Source organism: Sturnus vulgaris, chromosome W, assembly GCF_052056855.1.
Source record: "Sturnus vulgaris isolate bStuVul1 chromosome W, bStuVul1.hap1, whole genome shotgun sequence".
In the NCBI taxonomy this organism is placed as follows: Eukaryota; Metazoa; Chordata; class Aves; order Passeriformes; family Sturnidae; genus Sturnus; species Sturnus vulgaris.
The window spans coordinates 19,634,851-19,652,165 of record NC_142282.1 but is presented as its reverse complement, the minus strand read 5'-3'; the positions used below and the strand labels follow the sequence as shown (position 1 = coordinate 19,652,165).

General features: G+C 42.8%; 1 protein-coding gene across 12 annotated transcripts in view; it reads left to right on the top strand.

The window, feature by feature from the left end:
* Positions 1-11,262, top strand: part of LOC148220029 (transmembrane protein 161B-like) — a 169,575-nt gene extending 158,313 nt beyond the window's left edge. For 8 of the 12 annotated variants that reach the window (XM_088155444.1, XM_088155442.1, XM_088155443.1 and 5 more), the window contains one exon: positions 1,015-9,377. In XM_088155444.1, the coding sequence (XP_088011570.1) occupies positions 1,015-1,292 (278 nt within the window). In that variant the 3' untranslated portion in view covers positions 1,293-9,377. Of the gene's footprint in view, positions 1-1,014 lie in introns of all 12 variants that reach the window. The other 4 variants (XM_088155441.1, XM_088155439.1, XM_088155440.1 and 1 more) reach the window with 2 other exon arrangements.
* Positions 11,263-17,315: the final 6,053 nt, after the last annotated feature.

Below are 17,315 nucleotides of genomic sequence, written 5' to 3'. Positions count from 1 at the left end.
ATCTGTTCCAGTGTTTGACCACCCTCACAGTAAAAAAAGTGTTTTCTTGTGTTCTCATGGAATAGCCTGAGCTTTAATTTGTTCCCATTGCCTCTTGTCCTGTCAATGGGCAGTAGAAGAGCCTGGGTCCCTCTTCTTCATTGCCTCCCATCAGGTATTTATATGGTATGATATAAGATCCCCCTGAGCCTTCTCTCCTCCAGACTCAACAGTCCCAGCTCTCTCAACCTCTCCTCATATGAAAGATGCTCCAGTCCCTTCATTATCTTTTTGGCCCTGAGATGGACTATCTGCAGTATGTCCATGTACTGGGAAACCCAGAACTAGACACAGGATTCCAGGTATGGCCTCACCAGTGCTGAATACACAGGAAGGCTCACCTTGACCTGTTGGCAAACAGCTGATTAACAGCTTTTAAGCTGTGCTCTTCTTTTGCTACTTTTGACATCTTTCAATGAACTGTATAAAGCATCGTTTATGAAACTTTATGGATATCTGATAATTTTTTTTCAATACTTCAAACTTTAGTGAACTTTTTGGACAGAAATTGTAAGGTGTGGGGTTTAAAATTTCATTATTGGGAGATCTGATGTCGCTGTTTTTTTCTTTTGAGGGACGTCTTACACCTTACCATGCAATACCACCATTCATTTTGCCAAAGGTGAACAGAAAGAAATAGGCATTATTAGTCTATGATTCATTCCATCATAAAATAGACATCTACATCTGGTAAGATGAGTTACGCCCAGCACTGATAGGGTCCCAAGGAAACGGATTCATATGTAAAAATTAGGATTTCAAAAGATAAGGTGAATCCTGCCCTGATAGCTTACTAGTGTTATCAGGAAGCTATGTGGATGGATACAATTAGAATTTACTAATTTAAAAGTAAAATTGCGCAATTTTTTTTTTTGTTTGACAAATATATATAGGCTGATTATTGATTTGCTAGAAATAACAGAACTTAAAATCGAATTCTACAAGTTTCTTATATGTTACTCTGTTTTTTAACAGGTAATTATTCTTGGGGCATCTACCCAGAATCTAATTCTGACACTGCAGTAGAAAACAATCTGCTTCCCAGTTCAGTTTTTTCTGAGTCTCCATCTGTTGATGGAAAGACAAAAATAACTGTAGTGCAAGTAACAATGGCTTTGGGAAGCCTAAAGAATATTTTCACTCCTCTCCTATTCCGAGGACTCTTGTCTTTCCTCACCTGGTGGATTGCTGCTTGTCTCTTTTCCACAAGCCTCTTTGGGCTTTTTTATTACCAGTACCTGACTGTCTCATAAACTGATCAACTGACAGAGCAAGTATGAGATCAAATTCTAGATAGAAACCCAAGTATCCAAGAGGAGATGAAGAAAAAACTGTATATTAAGAAAAAACACGTCAGCATTTATTCTTAAACACTTATTCTGTGTTATCAGGGTGAATATTCTTTATAATGTTTAAAATCACAACTGAATTTGTTGCTTTTTGTTACTGAAATGGGAGGTAACTAATTGAATTATGGCACTGGGATTGACTGACATTATTGTGTGGTAGGTATTAGTGGAAATGTTGAAAAAATAACACTTCAAAGTATATTTTCCATAAACAGCAAGCCACCCTCAAAATTTTGCATTTTAAGAATCAAGAGTCAGGGACTGAATTATGTCAGTAGGGTACCATATATGCTAATGGTGACTGCCTAGTAAGCAAAATCTTGAAACAGCCATACAGTGAAACACTGGAGTTTTTAAAAAACAAAACAAAAAAATGTTGGATAGCTCTTGATCATCTTTCTCCATAAAAAAATGAATAATCCAACAGGACAAGGGAGATACTGTATATTACAGTAACAAAAGTTGTATAAAATTTAAATTTAACACAGGAATAAATGTGTATTTCTACCTAAATATATGCATTAATGCTTGTGCAGTAAGAAGGGTGTTATAAATAATATTTCTGTCCTAGCAGTCATTTGGAAGTAATGGCCATGTGGGACATCTGGGTCCTTTAAATTTCTTCTTTTCAGGTAATGGATAAATTCCATTGAAATAACAAAATAATTGAAGCAAATTAATGACACCAGGCAATTAGTTCAAAATAAAATGGCTTAATCCTGCTGATTGATGTATCTGCATAATGTACATTTAAATATATATTATATATTAAATATATATATTAAATCTATTAAATAGTTAATCTTTATTTTAAATTGCTGGATGTATGTTACAAGGCAGTAGGACAGGGATATATGTGTATCTAGTAATTTCAAGATCCCTTTTAAATTTTTTTAACAATTCACTTCAAAGGTCTATTTTGTTTTGGTGCCTCTATAAAGGTACTTACCTATATTAAAAAACCTGTTAATCTTGATGTTTCTGCTCTTTCATATCATCACATTTTGTCAGTCTAATCTGTGTTAACTTGGCTTTATAGTAATAATTAATAACTTCTGACTTCAGAAATAGATTTTCTGTATAATAAAGCAAATTTAGTAAGGAGGAGTAAAGCATTAACCTTACAAATTTTGTTTAGTTGGAAGGATTGATCTTAAATAAGAATGACATTTTTTCACAATTCATATAATCAGAAAACAGGAAAAGCAATTTATATGCAGTAGCTTTATAAAAAAGATATCACACTGTTTATTTGTTGGGGGTTTGTTACTGTTTTTTTTATTAATGAATTTCTGTAAAGCTTTGGCATATAATAAGCATTTATAAATGGAAAAGATAACAAATATTTAATCCATCACAAACTACCATATGGAAAAGCAAACTCAGTGAATACAGAAAATGAAAGATTTAAGGTGGTGATAAACTGTCTTGTTATATTTAATATTTTTAAGCTATTTATTAATTTATTAAGTTGCACTTACTGATACGAGGAAAATATGTATATATACCATCTTTTACCTTCTGTATGCATTTGGGGTATCTGAGAACACCTTGCATGATTCTTGCAGTTTCATTGCAGTATAGTATTTCAACGATACTGGTACTGTAAACTTTGGTTTTCACACTATCTTTTTGTAACTAATGGTGACAAATGCTCAACTGTGTAAATTTGCCTAAAGAATATTTGACTTTATAGATTCAGATCTTGAAAGATTCCTAGGAAATGTCATTCAGGCCAATAAAATGTCAAAATATGATGGGTCCAGAAATACTGGACCCACTTTTTGTTAGTTTGAAATATATGATTATTAATGGAATTAATAAAGCCAGCGTTTAAGTTACAGACAGTAAATTATAGTTAGATATCCATGGCTAATGTTTCGTACAGGAAAATGATAAAACAGTGCAGTTTCTTGTGAACTTGGCCCAAGAAGCTCATTAAGTAGATTAGATGTAACCTATTCTTGCAATCTGAAGCATAGAAAGGAATGTTAGCTACTGGAGAAAGCTTTAAAATAATGCTAAGTGACAGAGATTCTGTTGCCATAGATGTTTACTTTTAAAGTTCATAACTGAAAGTTAGGTATAGTTATATAAAATATAATGCAGCAAGGGTAATTGTGTGTATGGTTGAACTTCACAGAGGTTTTGATAAGTACATACACTGTTTTATTCTTCAGACATCACACATTAAGGCATTAAGATCAGTGCTTCTGGCTATTTCTGCTTCATTGTTCCACAGAACTGAATAGTTGACCTTCTGGTCAGCAGTTTGAGTGGGAAATTATCTTGCTTTGGATTCATTTAATCATTACATGAGTCCAGGAGGCTTATTTAAAAACTAAAATGTAGCAGTAAATGTCTTTGAAATGTGTGGTGACACAGGAACTAGAGGAAGCATATTGCTGTATTTGGTGAGCAATGCTTTTTACACCTACCTGATATGCTCAAAAGTGACTCATAAAGAGTTTCAAAGTCCTGACTTACACATATATTATGTAAACTTCAAAGAAGTATCTGCTCACTTATTCCTTTAAAGCAGCAGCTGACAAATGCTTCTTGGAGAGCTTTATCAGCACTAGGAAAAAAAGTAGCTCACAGAAATAGAAAAAGCTAAAACCTGACTGAGGGGTTATTAGTTTTTATTCAGAATACTTTAATGTTTGTCTTGCTTTTTCCTCACTACCTAATTTCTGAGAGTTTTTTTTTTTAAGAAAATATGCCTTTGAAAAAGAATCTACATTTCTGTCTTCTTCCAGTTCACTCTCCTTTTCTCACTCTAGTAATGGGACTTGTTATCCTGATGTTTTTTCCTATCCTAAGTTAAGAACGAATGTGTTTAGAATTGATCCAGTTAAATTAATTCAGGCTTGGGGACAGTGGGGGGGTGGAATGCAGGTGGGGGGTGTTCATTTTTTGGTTTAAATTCATTTGTCTGTGAATGATTAGTTTCTTTAAATAACTTTGAATTCCAGCTGAAATTTGAACAAACTTGGTATTGGTTGTTTAAGAATTGCACTTCTATTATAGAAGTCTCTTCAGACAAAATATTAGGATAGTGATAAATCTGAGTATTACAGCACAATTCAAGTAAATCCAAATATATTCCAACTAACCTCAGAGGAACAATTTAAAGTTTTGCATTTTGTCACAGTAACTGCAGCTAACTGGTAATAGAGGTCTTGGATTTAATACATAGAAATTATAAAAGTATCAAATCCTGAAACCTATTTAAGTTTCATAGAAATGCTGGAAGGTTCTACAAGATAGACCTTATAACTATCCATTCTCCAAGCCCCATTTTCCATTTGAACATTAGCTTATTTTTCCTGATAAGTTTTTGAACCGTTTAGAAATGCTATCCTTCATGTTTTTGGCATATGATGCAATTTGTACATTTATTTGTTATCCAGAAAAACTGAAATTTAACCTCCAGTTTATTACCTGCTGAGGCATCATTGCATGGGCCCTGTCTGCAACCACCCCTGGGCACCACTGGCAATAATAAGATCTCAAGGTAGCTGGACCTCTGGTCTGGATCAGCATGACCCTTCTTGTGTTCCTATCTCAGGTAAAGGATTGCTGCAGACTCCTATAGCTCCCTTTGAAACCTCCCTGTTTTTCAGAACTCCTGGGGATGAAGAAGCCATACACAGTTTTCTAGTGAAAATAATATGCCTCTTCCCTGTTTGAATTTAGTATTCTCCTATTTAATACCCTTAGTGCATGGAAAATATCTAATTCCTGCTGAAGAACACATCCTTCAGATGTGACCTAAGTAAAGACCTAAGTAAAATCAAAAATATTAACTGATCACTGTGGTTCTTCAGGCCCAGAAAAACCTCTTGTGAGAGTTTTTCCAGTCCAGCTTTCTCAGGCTTAGCCAGGGTTCTTTCCCAAAGCTAGCTGTTTTCCTCTAATGTAAACAGAAGAGAAGAATTAATAACAAAGATAAGGACACCTGTTGGGTACGTGTCTAGGCCTGAGAAGAGGTGTTACTTTCTCTGCACCAATCAGCTTTATCCTGTCTTTGGAGTTGTGAGAGACTCTACTTAAGCAGTGTGTTTTAGAATAAACTTGTCTCTTTCCTATCTTGAAAGATGACCATGTAGCTGTGTGTCTTATTTCCACCATTCCAAAGGGTTAAATCACTAACCAACAGCTACAGGTCACCTCCATATTCTGAAGTCAGAGTTAGGAATTTTCCATCCTTGAGTTCTTTTCCACTCACACCATGTGATTCGGCATTTAAGGAGCCTTTCTCATTGTTATATTCTTCTTGTCAGAGATTATGATCATACATTCAAGAGCCTTAATCAAAGAGCAAGCCTGTAGATACGGGAGACTGGGAAAGCAGAATTTTCCCAGGCATTTGAAAGAAAACAGAGAGGAAAGAATTAATAAACAAAAGTTGCACCTGCTGTTGTTGACATTGTATGCATGTGAGACGTGATGTTTTGGTAGAAGCATGTTTGTAAGAGGTGGTGCTCTCCTTGGACCAATAAGCTGACTCTATTCTTGGGTCAGCGAAGTATTCTATAAAATGTGTGTATTTCTACAATAAATCTGCTTCTTCTACCTCTGAGAGGAAGCCGTGTCACTGGGTCTTCCTTCGCCATTCCTACAGCTACAGTGACACAAGCCTGCCTAACTTGAGCTCTGCACTGGCTGCTAATGAAACCAGCTTTTCATTTGACTTGTACTGGATTCAGTTTGTGAATGCCATTTCCCTTCTGTTTCACAATCAAATTGGATATCCAGGTGAGGAAGCCTCCTTGCTCTGATGCAGCCCTATAGGAGGTAAGTCCATAAAGCCCTTTATGGCCTCTCTCCAGCCAGCACCATGCTTAGTTTTACATTTCCCCTCATGTAAATTTGATTACACATATGCACCCACACATACATATGTATATGCATACACGCACTTGCATAGGCATGATCAGATGAGGAGGTGGACAGATCCCCAGCTGAGGAGTCCCAGTTCTCCTAGGCCTGAAACTTGGCAGGAAGGCATCACAGACCTGGAGACATCACAGCCCCATGTCCCAGGCCTGGTAGGGATTATCCAAAGAACCTGGTGGGGTTTATTAGGTGTACATCTTGCTGTGGTGCAAATGAGAACACATGACCCAGAAAGACTGGTACCAAAACCCCAGAGGCTGTCTGGGGATGTCCCTCTTGTGGTTCCAAGGACTCTAGGGAAAAATGTCCATCCAATACACCCAGAGTTTTGCCTGCCAAACTCCAGGTGCAGCCAGCTCCCAGCAGATGGAGTAGGCTGCTCCCCAGTCTGAGAGACCTGTCTCCAGAATCAGTGACTGAAGGATGCCCTGGTAGATATGTGTGTCAACAGTATGAACATTTTGCCCTAAAGCCCTCAGAAAAGGGCTTCTTTAATACCTGAGCTGGCTTCTCAGGCTGTCAGTCGCAAAAGATTTCAGTGGTGTTAGAGTAATCAAAATGAGAATAAGGGGAAGAAAGATCACCCTTACTTCCCTTCAGGTCTATGCTTTCCTGTGGTTGATGCAAAATTCTGTGGTACCTCATCACATTTTATTTCATTGATGATGACTTCCATGTCAGGTGGAGCACAATGTAAAAAGGATCTGAATAATTTATTGCTGACCTGATAGAGGAAGAAGCAAATAAAGAACAAATTGTTATCAAGGAGCTTTTAAAATAAAGGAAAAATAAATGTTTCACTGCAGATCAGAAATTCTTTCTGATGATAAATGACAGCCAGCTGTGACCACTGACAAAAATCTTGTTCAGTCCAATATCCCAGCTCTGGGATTTTCCTACAGTGCTGGTACAGTGGTATTTGTGGCACACACCACCAAGCACTGGAAAACTTGTGTGCAGACAGACACGCATGGAGGTACACCTATGCACAGGGCATGTGCTGCTGGGCCAAGGAGGCTCCATGCCCAAAAGCTCTATGCCAGGTCTTGTTGTCAAACTGGGACTCCTTTTTTGAAGTCAACATCTGGACAAAGTGCCTTGCCTGCAGCAGGAGCTTTCCTGAGTATGACCATCAGGATGTGCAGAATGGAGTCCACATTAAAGAAAACATCCCTAGGAAGTTTGCTAAATAAGAAAAAAAAAAGTCGAACTGGACCTGCTTTGCTGAGTCAGGATGATGTAAAGGTGCTTGAGAGGAATAAACGCTCCCACTTCTGAGTCATCTGATAAAATCACATCCTTTGACTATCTTAGCTCTGCTGATATGAATGACTTATACAAAAAATAGTAGTTTGCAGATTGCCAAGTTCAAGAAAACTCTTGGGAATACACAGACTGCTTGGTAGATGGGTGTGTGCTGCACGCTGTTTCTGTGGATTTACACAAGCTCTCCTTCTGATCTCACTCGTTGACAAAGGAGGAGTGCCATAGCACTGAGAATAAAGCTAAGCTAGTATAAAAATGGTGTATGAAGAAAGCCAGATGCCTACAATTTTGCAAAGTCCAGATAGCACAAAAGATTTTATACCAAGGCACCTTTTTCAGATTTGAGGCATTGCCCTAGGAATCTGCTACTTCTTGTAAGAGCAAACTCAGCCTACAAATACAGCAAGTTCCCTAAGAGCCAAGGTATATGCTAGCAAAACTCTTGGGTTGGTGGAGTGGGAGCAGGTAGAGACTGGGAGCCATCCTGCATGCCCTCGGCCAGTGTCCAAGAGGCTCCTTTTCCCCTCAAAGGTACATGGGTGACATTGTCACCTCGATAGCAGTCATAAGCAAAGCACTGGCTGTGGCAACTGCATCTGCTCTGGCAGGGCTGTTGGATTTGTGTATTCAAGTGTAGAAAGGGAGAGGGATGAAGGAGGATGTCTGTTCCACTAACTGTGTGCGATTCACTTTGTCCCAGACTAATCTTTTGTTCATCTAGTGTGAATTTGATAGCCATTTTTAGCTGAAAAGCTACACTGGCTTTTAGCATCCTTTTTTGTTCCACAGGGAGTGCTCATTACCCAGTGAACAAGAAGGTTTCTGGGTCAGAATGACCTGCTGGCTTGTGCTTTAGGATCAGGCATCTTAACTGTAGTGGGGAGGCGCCCAGAAGAGCACCTCCTTGGGCTCTGAGAGAGCAGAAACCCTTGACTCCTCATTCTCAGGGCATTAGCCAGACACTGCTCTTGCTGCTTAGGATCAAAGTGAAGCAGAATCCTAGCTCTTGGGACTTAATAACCACCTATAATAAAGACAACTAATGCTACAAAATAGTAGAACAACCATCAGTTAGGCTGAGAATGCCACTAATGGATATTTTTCCAGCCCTGCTTCCAAGCACAGTGCTGGGCTTTCAGCAGAGCAATTAGAACAATGCTGTTGGGGGTTGAATTTTTCCCTTTGCTTTCTGTTGAATTTTTCCCATTGTTATGCTAAGTATTTGGGGCTACACCCAGAAGCTCAGATAGCTAAGTTAACAGTTTCTCTCGCAGGGGGGAGGCGAGGGGAACATCGGAAAAGAAGAGGTGGGGTAGGGGCCTGCTCTTTCTCGGGCTCTTGCTCTCTCGCTCGTCTGGCTCGGAGAAGGGCGGTCGCTAGAAACTCCGCTCTGCCATCCCGACACGGGGGAGCTGCCTTCCTTGGCTGTGGGATCCTGCAACCTCCCTGCTCGGACGCTCTCTCTCTCTCCTGCATCTCCTGCCACCCTCAGACATCCTTTTGGAGCATCGAGATCCTCGAGCAGCGTCTCCCCTCCCCTCTTCCCATCTGGGACACAGACGCCATTCACCGCAGCGCCCCTCCAGCCACGTGAGATCACCGCATCTCCTCCCTGCTCACCGAGAGCTGGCAGGCAGTGCCAGAACGGAAACTGCACCACAGAGGAAAGGTGTCCACAACCAAGAGAACTGTTTACTGGATTTTCTGCTCTGTTTTTGTTTATCTCGCAGTTATTGTTGTGTTTTGTTTCCCTTGTTACATATATATATATATATATATATATATATATATATCAGTAAAGAACTGTCATTCCTACCCCCATATCTTCGCCTGAGAGCCGTTTAATTTCAAAATCATAGTAAAGTGAAGGGGGAGGGGGGTTATACTCTCCTTTTCAAAAAGAGGCCCCTGTCTCTTTTAGCAAATACCTGTCTTTCAAACCAAGACAAATGCCTAGAGTGGAAATATCTCATATGAACCAAGTCCTTCTGGGTGGTTTGGCTGCAAATTTTGCTCATGCTTAAGGTTCAAAGGATGTGAAAAGGGTTCAAAAATTTGGGGAAGGGGGATGATGCACATTTTCAAAAAATAACCTCTGGCTCTGCTTAAGAGGGACAACTCAGGAAATACAGTGCTATGGCATGCCAGAGAGGTCATCTTACCTAAAATTGGTTGTTCATAGGAAACAGACAAAACTGCTTCATCCTTGCCTCTCTGTCCCTGAGTATTGCTGTGCTGTTATTGCTACATCTCCATGAAGAAGAAGGTTGCCCTTCAAGCATCCCAATAGCTAAGGGAAGTTTGGGGCCTGCTCACCTTGCAGAAGGTGGAGGGCACCAACTGGACAACCCAGACCCCTGGGAGCACCTTGTGGTGCTGGGGTGCTGTGCTGCACTGTGTCCTGGTGCTACCTCAGATTCAGGCAGAGACCTGCTAATGCACAGTAAGCAACAGACAAAAGTTGGGATCAGGTGGAGGGAGTGACATTTTCCGTTCTGGAGGACAAAGCAAGACAGCGCTGTTCTGCAATGCTAATCCCAGCAGCAGGGGGACCCTAAAGTAGTGTCCTTGATTCTGGCAGAGGCCACCAGGGTTATTGCTCATGGTGGCAGCTGAGCAAGCTTCCCCAGTGCAGGTCAGCCCTCAGCACCCTGTGGGTCCCACTCACAGGCAGCTACTCTGATCTCGAAACAAACTCCAAACCCTGAGCACTCAGCTCAAGTCATGCCATCTCTGGAGCTATGTTGAATCCCAGAAACCTGAGGTTTTTGAGCTTTCTGTGCTTTCTGGCACTGACCCCCTGGAGAACACTGCTTTTGACCTGAGGCCTTGGAGAAGGCTTCCAAATTTGTGTGATGAAGTTAAAATCACAAGTGTGTAGTTAAATAGAAGTGTGTGCTTTCACATGGTAAAGCGTTTTAAATTTGAGATTTTTATAATATAGTAGTAGATATGGGACAAGATGGAGGATTTTGGGTGGTGTCTCTTTTGGTGTTCATCTTCCTTCTTCTCCATGGGTTTCAGGTAGTAGTTTCTGGTTGGTCAGTTAGTGTCACACTGAGGGTCATGGGAATTTAGTTATTGGGTTAAAAGGATAAATAATATAGGTGTTAATTTTATATTGGACTGTTTAGCTGTCCTGGGGTACAATGCAAAAATGTGTATTCTTCTGTTAACATGTGGGAGGGGTGGTGATCCTTATCTCTGTGGGAGATATCCTCTGCTGATGTGCCATCTGATAAGATCAGAGGGATGATCATGGTTATCTTTTCACAACCCATCCTTCCTCCAGAAGATATATTCTGTTAATGCGTCATTAAGTCCTATTGTGTGACTGATAAGATTACATCATCCCATTGGGAGATGCTCCAGCCAGGGGGAGGAGACACACCTTTCCTACCTAGATAAAAAACTGGGGTTTGGGACCCGAGGGCAGACCTTTCTACTGGATCCCAGAGGAAAGTCGGACCTTTTCCACATCATAGCTGGATCTTCGCAGGAAAACTGCACCTTCTACAGGAGCACTGCTTCAACAGAACCACATCCGTCATCCAGGAGGACTGCAGCCACCATTTATACGGACTGCTACCAACACCCTGACTGACAGGGTGTCAGGTTGTATTTCTGACTTTGTCAGTGGTTTTTCTTTTATATTTTTGCATGTATTTTATTTTTTCTCTTTTCTCCTATTAAATTGTATTACTGAGTTGGAGTCTCACACTGGTTTTACTTTCAAACCAACACATTAGCTTTAAGAGACCTTGTAGCAGCTGGATCAGTCTCCAGTTTGCTCACTCCTAGCAGGTGGCTAGAAGTGTTGCTGAATGCTCTGTACTTTTGATAAGTTTTAATACATAACCAAGCCCAAACACGAGAAAATCCATTTCCTTTGTGTATTTTTTAATCCTGGCTCTGAGTGAAGGCAGAAGAGACTGAGACAAACCACTAATTAAGAGGTGCAAAAACACCCACCACTATTATAGAGCTGCAAGATCAGATAAACAGAAGTGCAGGGTGAAATGCAGCATCTGGATTTAGGAGCGAATTCTGAAGTTCCCCAAAGTTTGGGAAGATTTGGTACAAGATACTTAGCTTGGCTTTCTTCTCTTCTTCACCAGTAATCCCTCCCCCACCCAAAAGCAGACCAAGCATTTGTATGAACTCAGGTGTAACATTGACAAAAAAAACCCTTACTGGCAGTGCCATAGACCTGCAAGGATCCTCTGCCTTTAGCAAGTACAGTGGAAATCTAAAGAAGCTTCCTGGCTCTGCCTCAGGAGCTTGCTTTAGCAATAAACTGCTGCAATCATATCTCTTCTGGGGAGGAAATAAGGTTCATCTCTCAGCTTCGAGGGAATCAAGAAAATGCACGTCAAAGGAGTGACTGTTTTTTAAGTGCTGTAGTTTCATTGCAGAAGAGTAGCCTGTCCAAATGTATCCACATTCAAGGACATTCTGCAGCTCTTCTCTGACCATGAGTCTATGTACTGAAGACAGCATAGTCATGTAAAATAGCACAGCTTCTGTGCTGCAGAGTGCTGAAAAGTGCTGGGCTTGTTACTTGTCATGATGGCAAGTTCATTTATTCTACCTACTCCAAAAGGAATAAGCGACACAATGTTTTCTAAGTTTGAAGTCAGTCTGATATTCGTTAAGGGCTGTAAAACAAAGACTGAGTCACCTCTATTTATAAAGTCCCATTGTCAACACTATGTCTTGAGCACAAAATCCAAACTAGTAAGATGCCCTGCCCAGACTGCAAGAATTTAAAACACCACCAACTCAACCAAGTAAAGCAGTCCAGTTGACTGCAACAGGCTGCCTTTTCAAGGGTCAGACCAGTATGTAAACTAATAGTTGCATGTAATATTTGGCAGCTTGGGTACAAAGGAGATGTAAGGCATAAAGAAATAGGCACTTCCCCTTCCTAAAGTCTCTTGTCTGTACTCCAGCAACTAAGCTTTGCTATAAAACGAGAAAGGAATCAAACTGCTCCTGGATTTGATTCTTGCACAACCAAAGCCTCAGGTACATTGGAATATGAACCCAGCACTAAACACCCAAAAATACCCACTGATTCAGGTTTGTTGGAAATATATACTGGGCATCTAATGCAGTTCTAGTTTCACATGATGGAAGTCACATCAGGTTAGGTCCTACTCAGTAGAGATCTTTTCCAGTAGAGATATGCATAAGAAAGGGAGTTCCAATGTATATTTCTAATATTTTTGCCAATCTTTGCCCATTTTGTTTAGTGCTAACAGAGTATACAGCAATTAACCAGGTGATATTAATATACCAAATACAAAACACAAATTTTCCTTTGATTTCTGGTAAGGATTCTTAGTTTCTGGAAACAATCCTGTTTTACTCAAACTACCAGATTCATGCCAGCTGATAAAGAGGGATGAGCAAATCCAAATCAAATACAGACAAATAAAACATCATGTTTTATTGCCGAAAATAGGAGAGGGTTTCTGGCCATCTGCCAGGAAGATAATTAAGGATTAGCTGGACATTTCTTATTTCAAAACCCCAATCTTTTATCACTGTTCAAATTTCCACCTTGGTATACAATTTGGAGAGGTGGATGCTTCTCATCATGAGCAAATCTCTTAATTGTGACAAATACTTAGGAAAAAAATGAGGAAGAAGAAATCAAGAAAAAGCAAATCTTCTCCTTAGAGGGAGGAAGCAGACTGTATGACAAAAAGCAAACACATCTTGAACTGCAGGAAGATGGTGTGTTTTCTCAAAAATATGCTTCAGAGCAACCTTTCATGGTCTCTGTATTTAGTGGCCACTTATTTCTATCTGTGTCAATAAATAACTGGAGTCACAACTTCTCCAGGCCTCGACCTGTCTCTCTTGGGAGAAAACTGCATGCAACTCAAACATTGCTCTTTTGCTTCTATTTCAGTCCTGAGGCCCCAACATAGACAGGCCATGGGGACAAAGGACAGGTGCATTTTGAGTGAAATGGGAACTAGAAACTCAGTTTACACTGTCATGAGTGAATGGTTTAGGTCATTTAACAAATCACCATCAGCAAAAGCAGGTTTAATATAAATTCGTAAAAGCATGACAAAGTTCAACAGCAGGCCCACTCTAGTACTCACTGCCTAGATAAAGCACGCAAAGGAAAATTGTATTAGAATCACTTTAGAATTATTTATACAGAAGCTGGGGACACAAAATGGTATGAGGGAGACCCTCCCATTGAGTAACAAGGTTTGCAAGAAGAAGACCCCCTCTCTTTCTAAACTCTTGATGAAGCCTAAGTGTGACTGTGCCCAAACTTAGCCCAGAACAGTTTACAGCTTAAGGATATAGCATCTCTTAATCATTGACTAATTTAATACTTACAAAATTATTCAATAGGGTGTACTCTAACCATAGCAGTAAAACTGAGATGGCAATATTCAGGCTATGTCACAGTATAGGCTGGCCTGTACTGGGCAGTTAATCTGACTACTGATTGGATAAGTAACCTGGCTTAAAAGGCCAGCCCCCAAAGAACAGAGCTAGGACAAAATATAGAGACAGACAAGGATTTAACCCAATGAGTTCCAGCCCTGGCTGCAGAGAGCTATTGGTCAAAGGTCTGGGCAGCCTGACCCGGGAGCTAATCACAGATGCTTGCCCGGGAACATTGAAAGGGGTATATAAAGCCAGGTCAGAACTGAATAAAGGCTTTTGTCACATAGATCACAGAGTGTGGGGTCATCTGTCTCAGGTCCCACGTCGCTCGAACTCAACAAGGCTACACTTGCTATAGGCTGTAAGGTGTGTAAATCAATTCACATATGCACACACATAGAAGTATGCACAAAGTTATATGTGCCTGTTTAAAAATCCCCCTCAAGTTCAGTGAAATATGTAAAATGTCCTTGCATTTCTCAATGGGCAAAGGACTGACGCTCGAGGAGCCAGGGTTATCAGCCCGGTCCCATAGGCAACTTTTAGCAACAGTTCCCAGAGTTCCATGTGTGAGAGCTGGTAAGCTCCAAGAGGCATCCAACTCAGAGAGTGTGGTGAGTTGACCGTGGCTGGACACCAGGTACCCATCTGTTGTGTTGTGTTGTTTAATTTTCCTTCTGTGTTGATGGTCCGTCCCAGTTTCTTTCCCCTAAGTTAAGTACATAATGGTTTTTCCCTTTCCCGCCTTTGTCCTAGTCAGTCATCCTAAACCCCTCCCCTTTATCTGGAACCTTCCCTGTCCCTCAGCCTAAACCTTGCCCCACTGGATGTCAATCCTTTGTAGCCCCTCCCTTTGTTCTAGAAGTTTCTGTGTCAAGCATTCCCTTTTGCATTCATGATTGGTTATATTGTATGTATCCCCACTCTCGGTTTACCATATTGGCTCAATGTACCCCTTTCCCCGCCTTCTGTACCTCCCCCCGTTAACCGTTATTGGCCAGAGTTTTGTGCCCTCCCCTTGCTCCTCCCCCATACTTAAGCCTGTGTAGAACCCCTCAAACTGCCTTTTGCGGTTCCCTCTCCCAACCTCCGGACCTGTTACCTCTTCCTTCAATAAATCCCTTCCCCCAGAACAGTAAAAGGTCTCTCCTGCGCCTCTTTGTCCCTCCCTGACGACTCGCCCAGGTGTAGCTGTTGCTACGCCTCTTCTGCGGCTCCCGGAGTGGTGCCGGGGAGGGGCCACTCACCGACGCAGGCTTCCCGGAGCTAGCCGGTAGCCCAGGTGAGGTGAGCAGTGGGTGGAAGAAACGTCAGTTTGGCGCCCAACGTGGGGCCACTTCCCGAGGGACCCCACAAAGAGCCTCAAAGATCTGAGGATCAGAGGCATTGGGCATCGACTACCCCGGTCGGAGCAGGCCAGGTCGGCAGCGCTCCTGGGGAGAAGGTGGCAAACCTCTGTGCCCAGAGGACCACTTTCGAGGGAGGGACCTCCTGTTGCAGCTCCTGTTCCAGAGGCCAACAGAGCTGCTAAGTATCCCCCAACGGGGTGCAGGGGGACTTGCCAATAGGCGGGGTGGGGTGTGCAGCCCTAGGTGTGGGGGCCTGTAAAAACACCCCTTCCTTTAGTCCCTGAGGGTGGGGGACTCACTCGCCCTGGGACCCTTTTTCTCAGTTGTTTCAGTTTTCCTTTGCTGCGGTGGGAGAGTGAGTTCCGCTGTGTGGGTACGAGGCACACCATAATGAGCGCAAAGCTGTCCACACAGCAGCGGGAGATGTATTTCCAAGTTGGGGGTACCCTGGAGGGAGGGAAAAAAAAGTTTTCACGGGGTTCGTTAAAGAAGTTCATAAAATGGCTTGCTTCCCAATTCCCCGGGGTGTCACCGCAGCAAATGGAGTCGGCCCAATTTTGGGAACTAGTAGGACAAAGGCTCATGGCGTTGAGCAATCAGGACGACACCTCCATGGATCGGTTTTTCAGTTTATACATTCAAATTCGTAGAGCTGTAAAAGAAAAGGTGGGGGGCGCGTCTGGGGCCCCGCCCCGCCAGGAGAGGGCGGGGAAGGGAAGCAAGCCATCCCGGGTTCCCCCAGTTGTTCCCCCCTCTCCTAACCCTCGTTCCAATCCCTCTTCCCCTGCATCGGGGATCCGAGACGGGCAGCTCTGCAACGATCGCAGGCGAGCCTGGCCAGGGAGACCAGGCGCTGCTCGCCTGGCCCCTCTCGGTCCTCCTGATACCCTAGCCCGGGGGGCAAGGCGCCAGCCGTCAGGGAGCCTTCCCCTAATCGCTCTTCCTGCAGTTCCATCTCTCCCAGTTGCACCCCGAGTTCTACCCCGAAACCTGTTTTAAAGAGTTGTAAAGTTTGTAAATGTACCCGGAAACCCTCCCCCGCTCCTACCCCAGGCTCTACCCCAAAAACCCCAAAGTCAGTCAGGTTCCAGTCATCCCCCCCGGAGCCACAAAATGGCCTCCCGGACTCCGGCGCACAAGATGGCGCCGGCCACGTGGCGTGGCTGGTCCCTTGTGCTCTGGCTCCTTTTTCTTCCCAGAATCCCTTCCTCACTGATCTGTGCCCTCCTCCGACTGTGGCTCTGCCCCCTACCCTGTGTCCCAACTCCTTTTTGTTCCCGCCTCCTTCCCCAAGTCCTGCCCCTGTCTCCTCCCACGGGAGGGGTGTTCCTCCTCCCCAGGCTCCTCCTCCTCCTCCTACTAAAACTCCTCCTCTTACTCCACCCCCAGAGAGGCAGCCCCCGAGCTCAACAGGTCCCGCTCATCACCATGAATGTTGCCAGTGTTCTGGCTCCTCCTCAGTAAGCGGTCCAGCCCCTCCGCTTCCGAGTTCCGATTCCCACGCCCCCCCTTCTGGTTCCCGCGCTCCGGAAACCGGAAGTGACAGGCCAGGGGATTGGAACCCGGAACCGGAGACCACACTCATTGTCGCTCCGGTTTTTTATTCTCGGCAGAGGGGTATTCCAAATTGGCGGTCATTTGAATACTCCCATAAAAAGGAGCTCTGTAAGGCACAGAAGGAGATCGGGAGAAAGAGCAAATATTTTAAAGGCTTATTGGAAGCTACTTTCTACTCCAATATCTTGGTCCCTAGCGACTTGAAAGGATTGTTTAAATGTCTCCTCCTATCAATTGAATACAGATTGTGGGAGGACACATGGAAAAGGATGCTAGGGGAACTCCTGCCTGAGCTCTTACAGACCCCCGAGTGCGCCGTTGACGCAGACCAAAAGCCGATCACGATGGATCATTTGTGCGGCGAAGGGCAGTGGTCCCAGGCGGAAGCACAGGCAGAAAAAAATCCCAAAGCCTGTGATTTTAAAAATTCAAG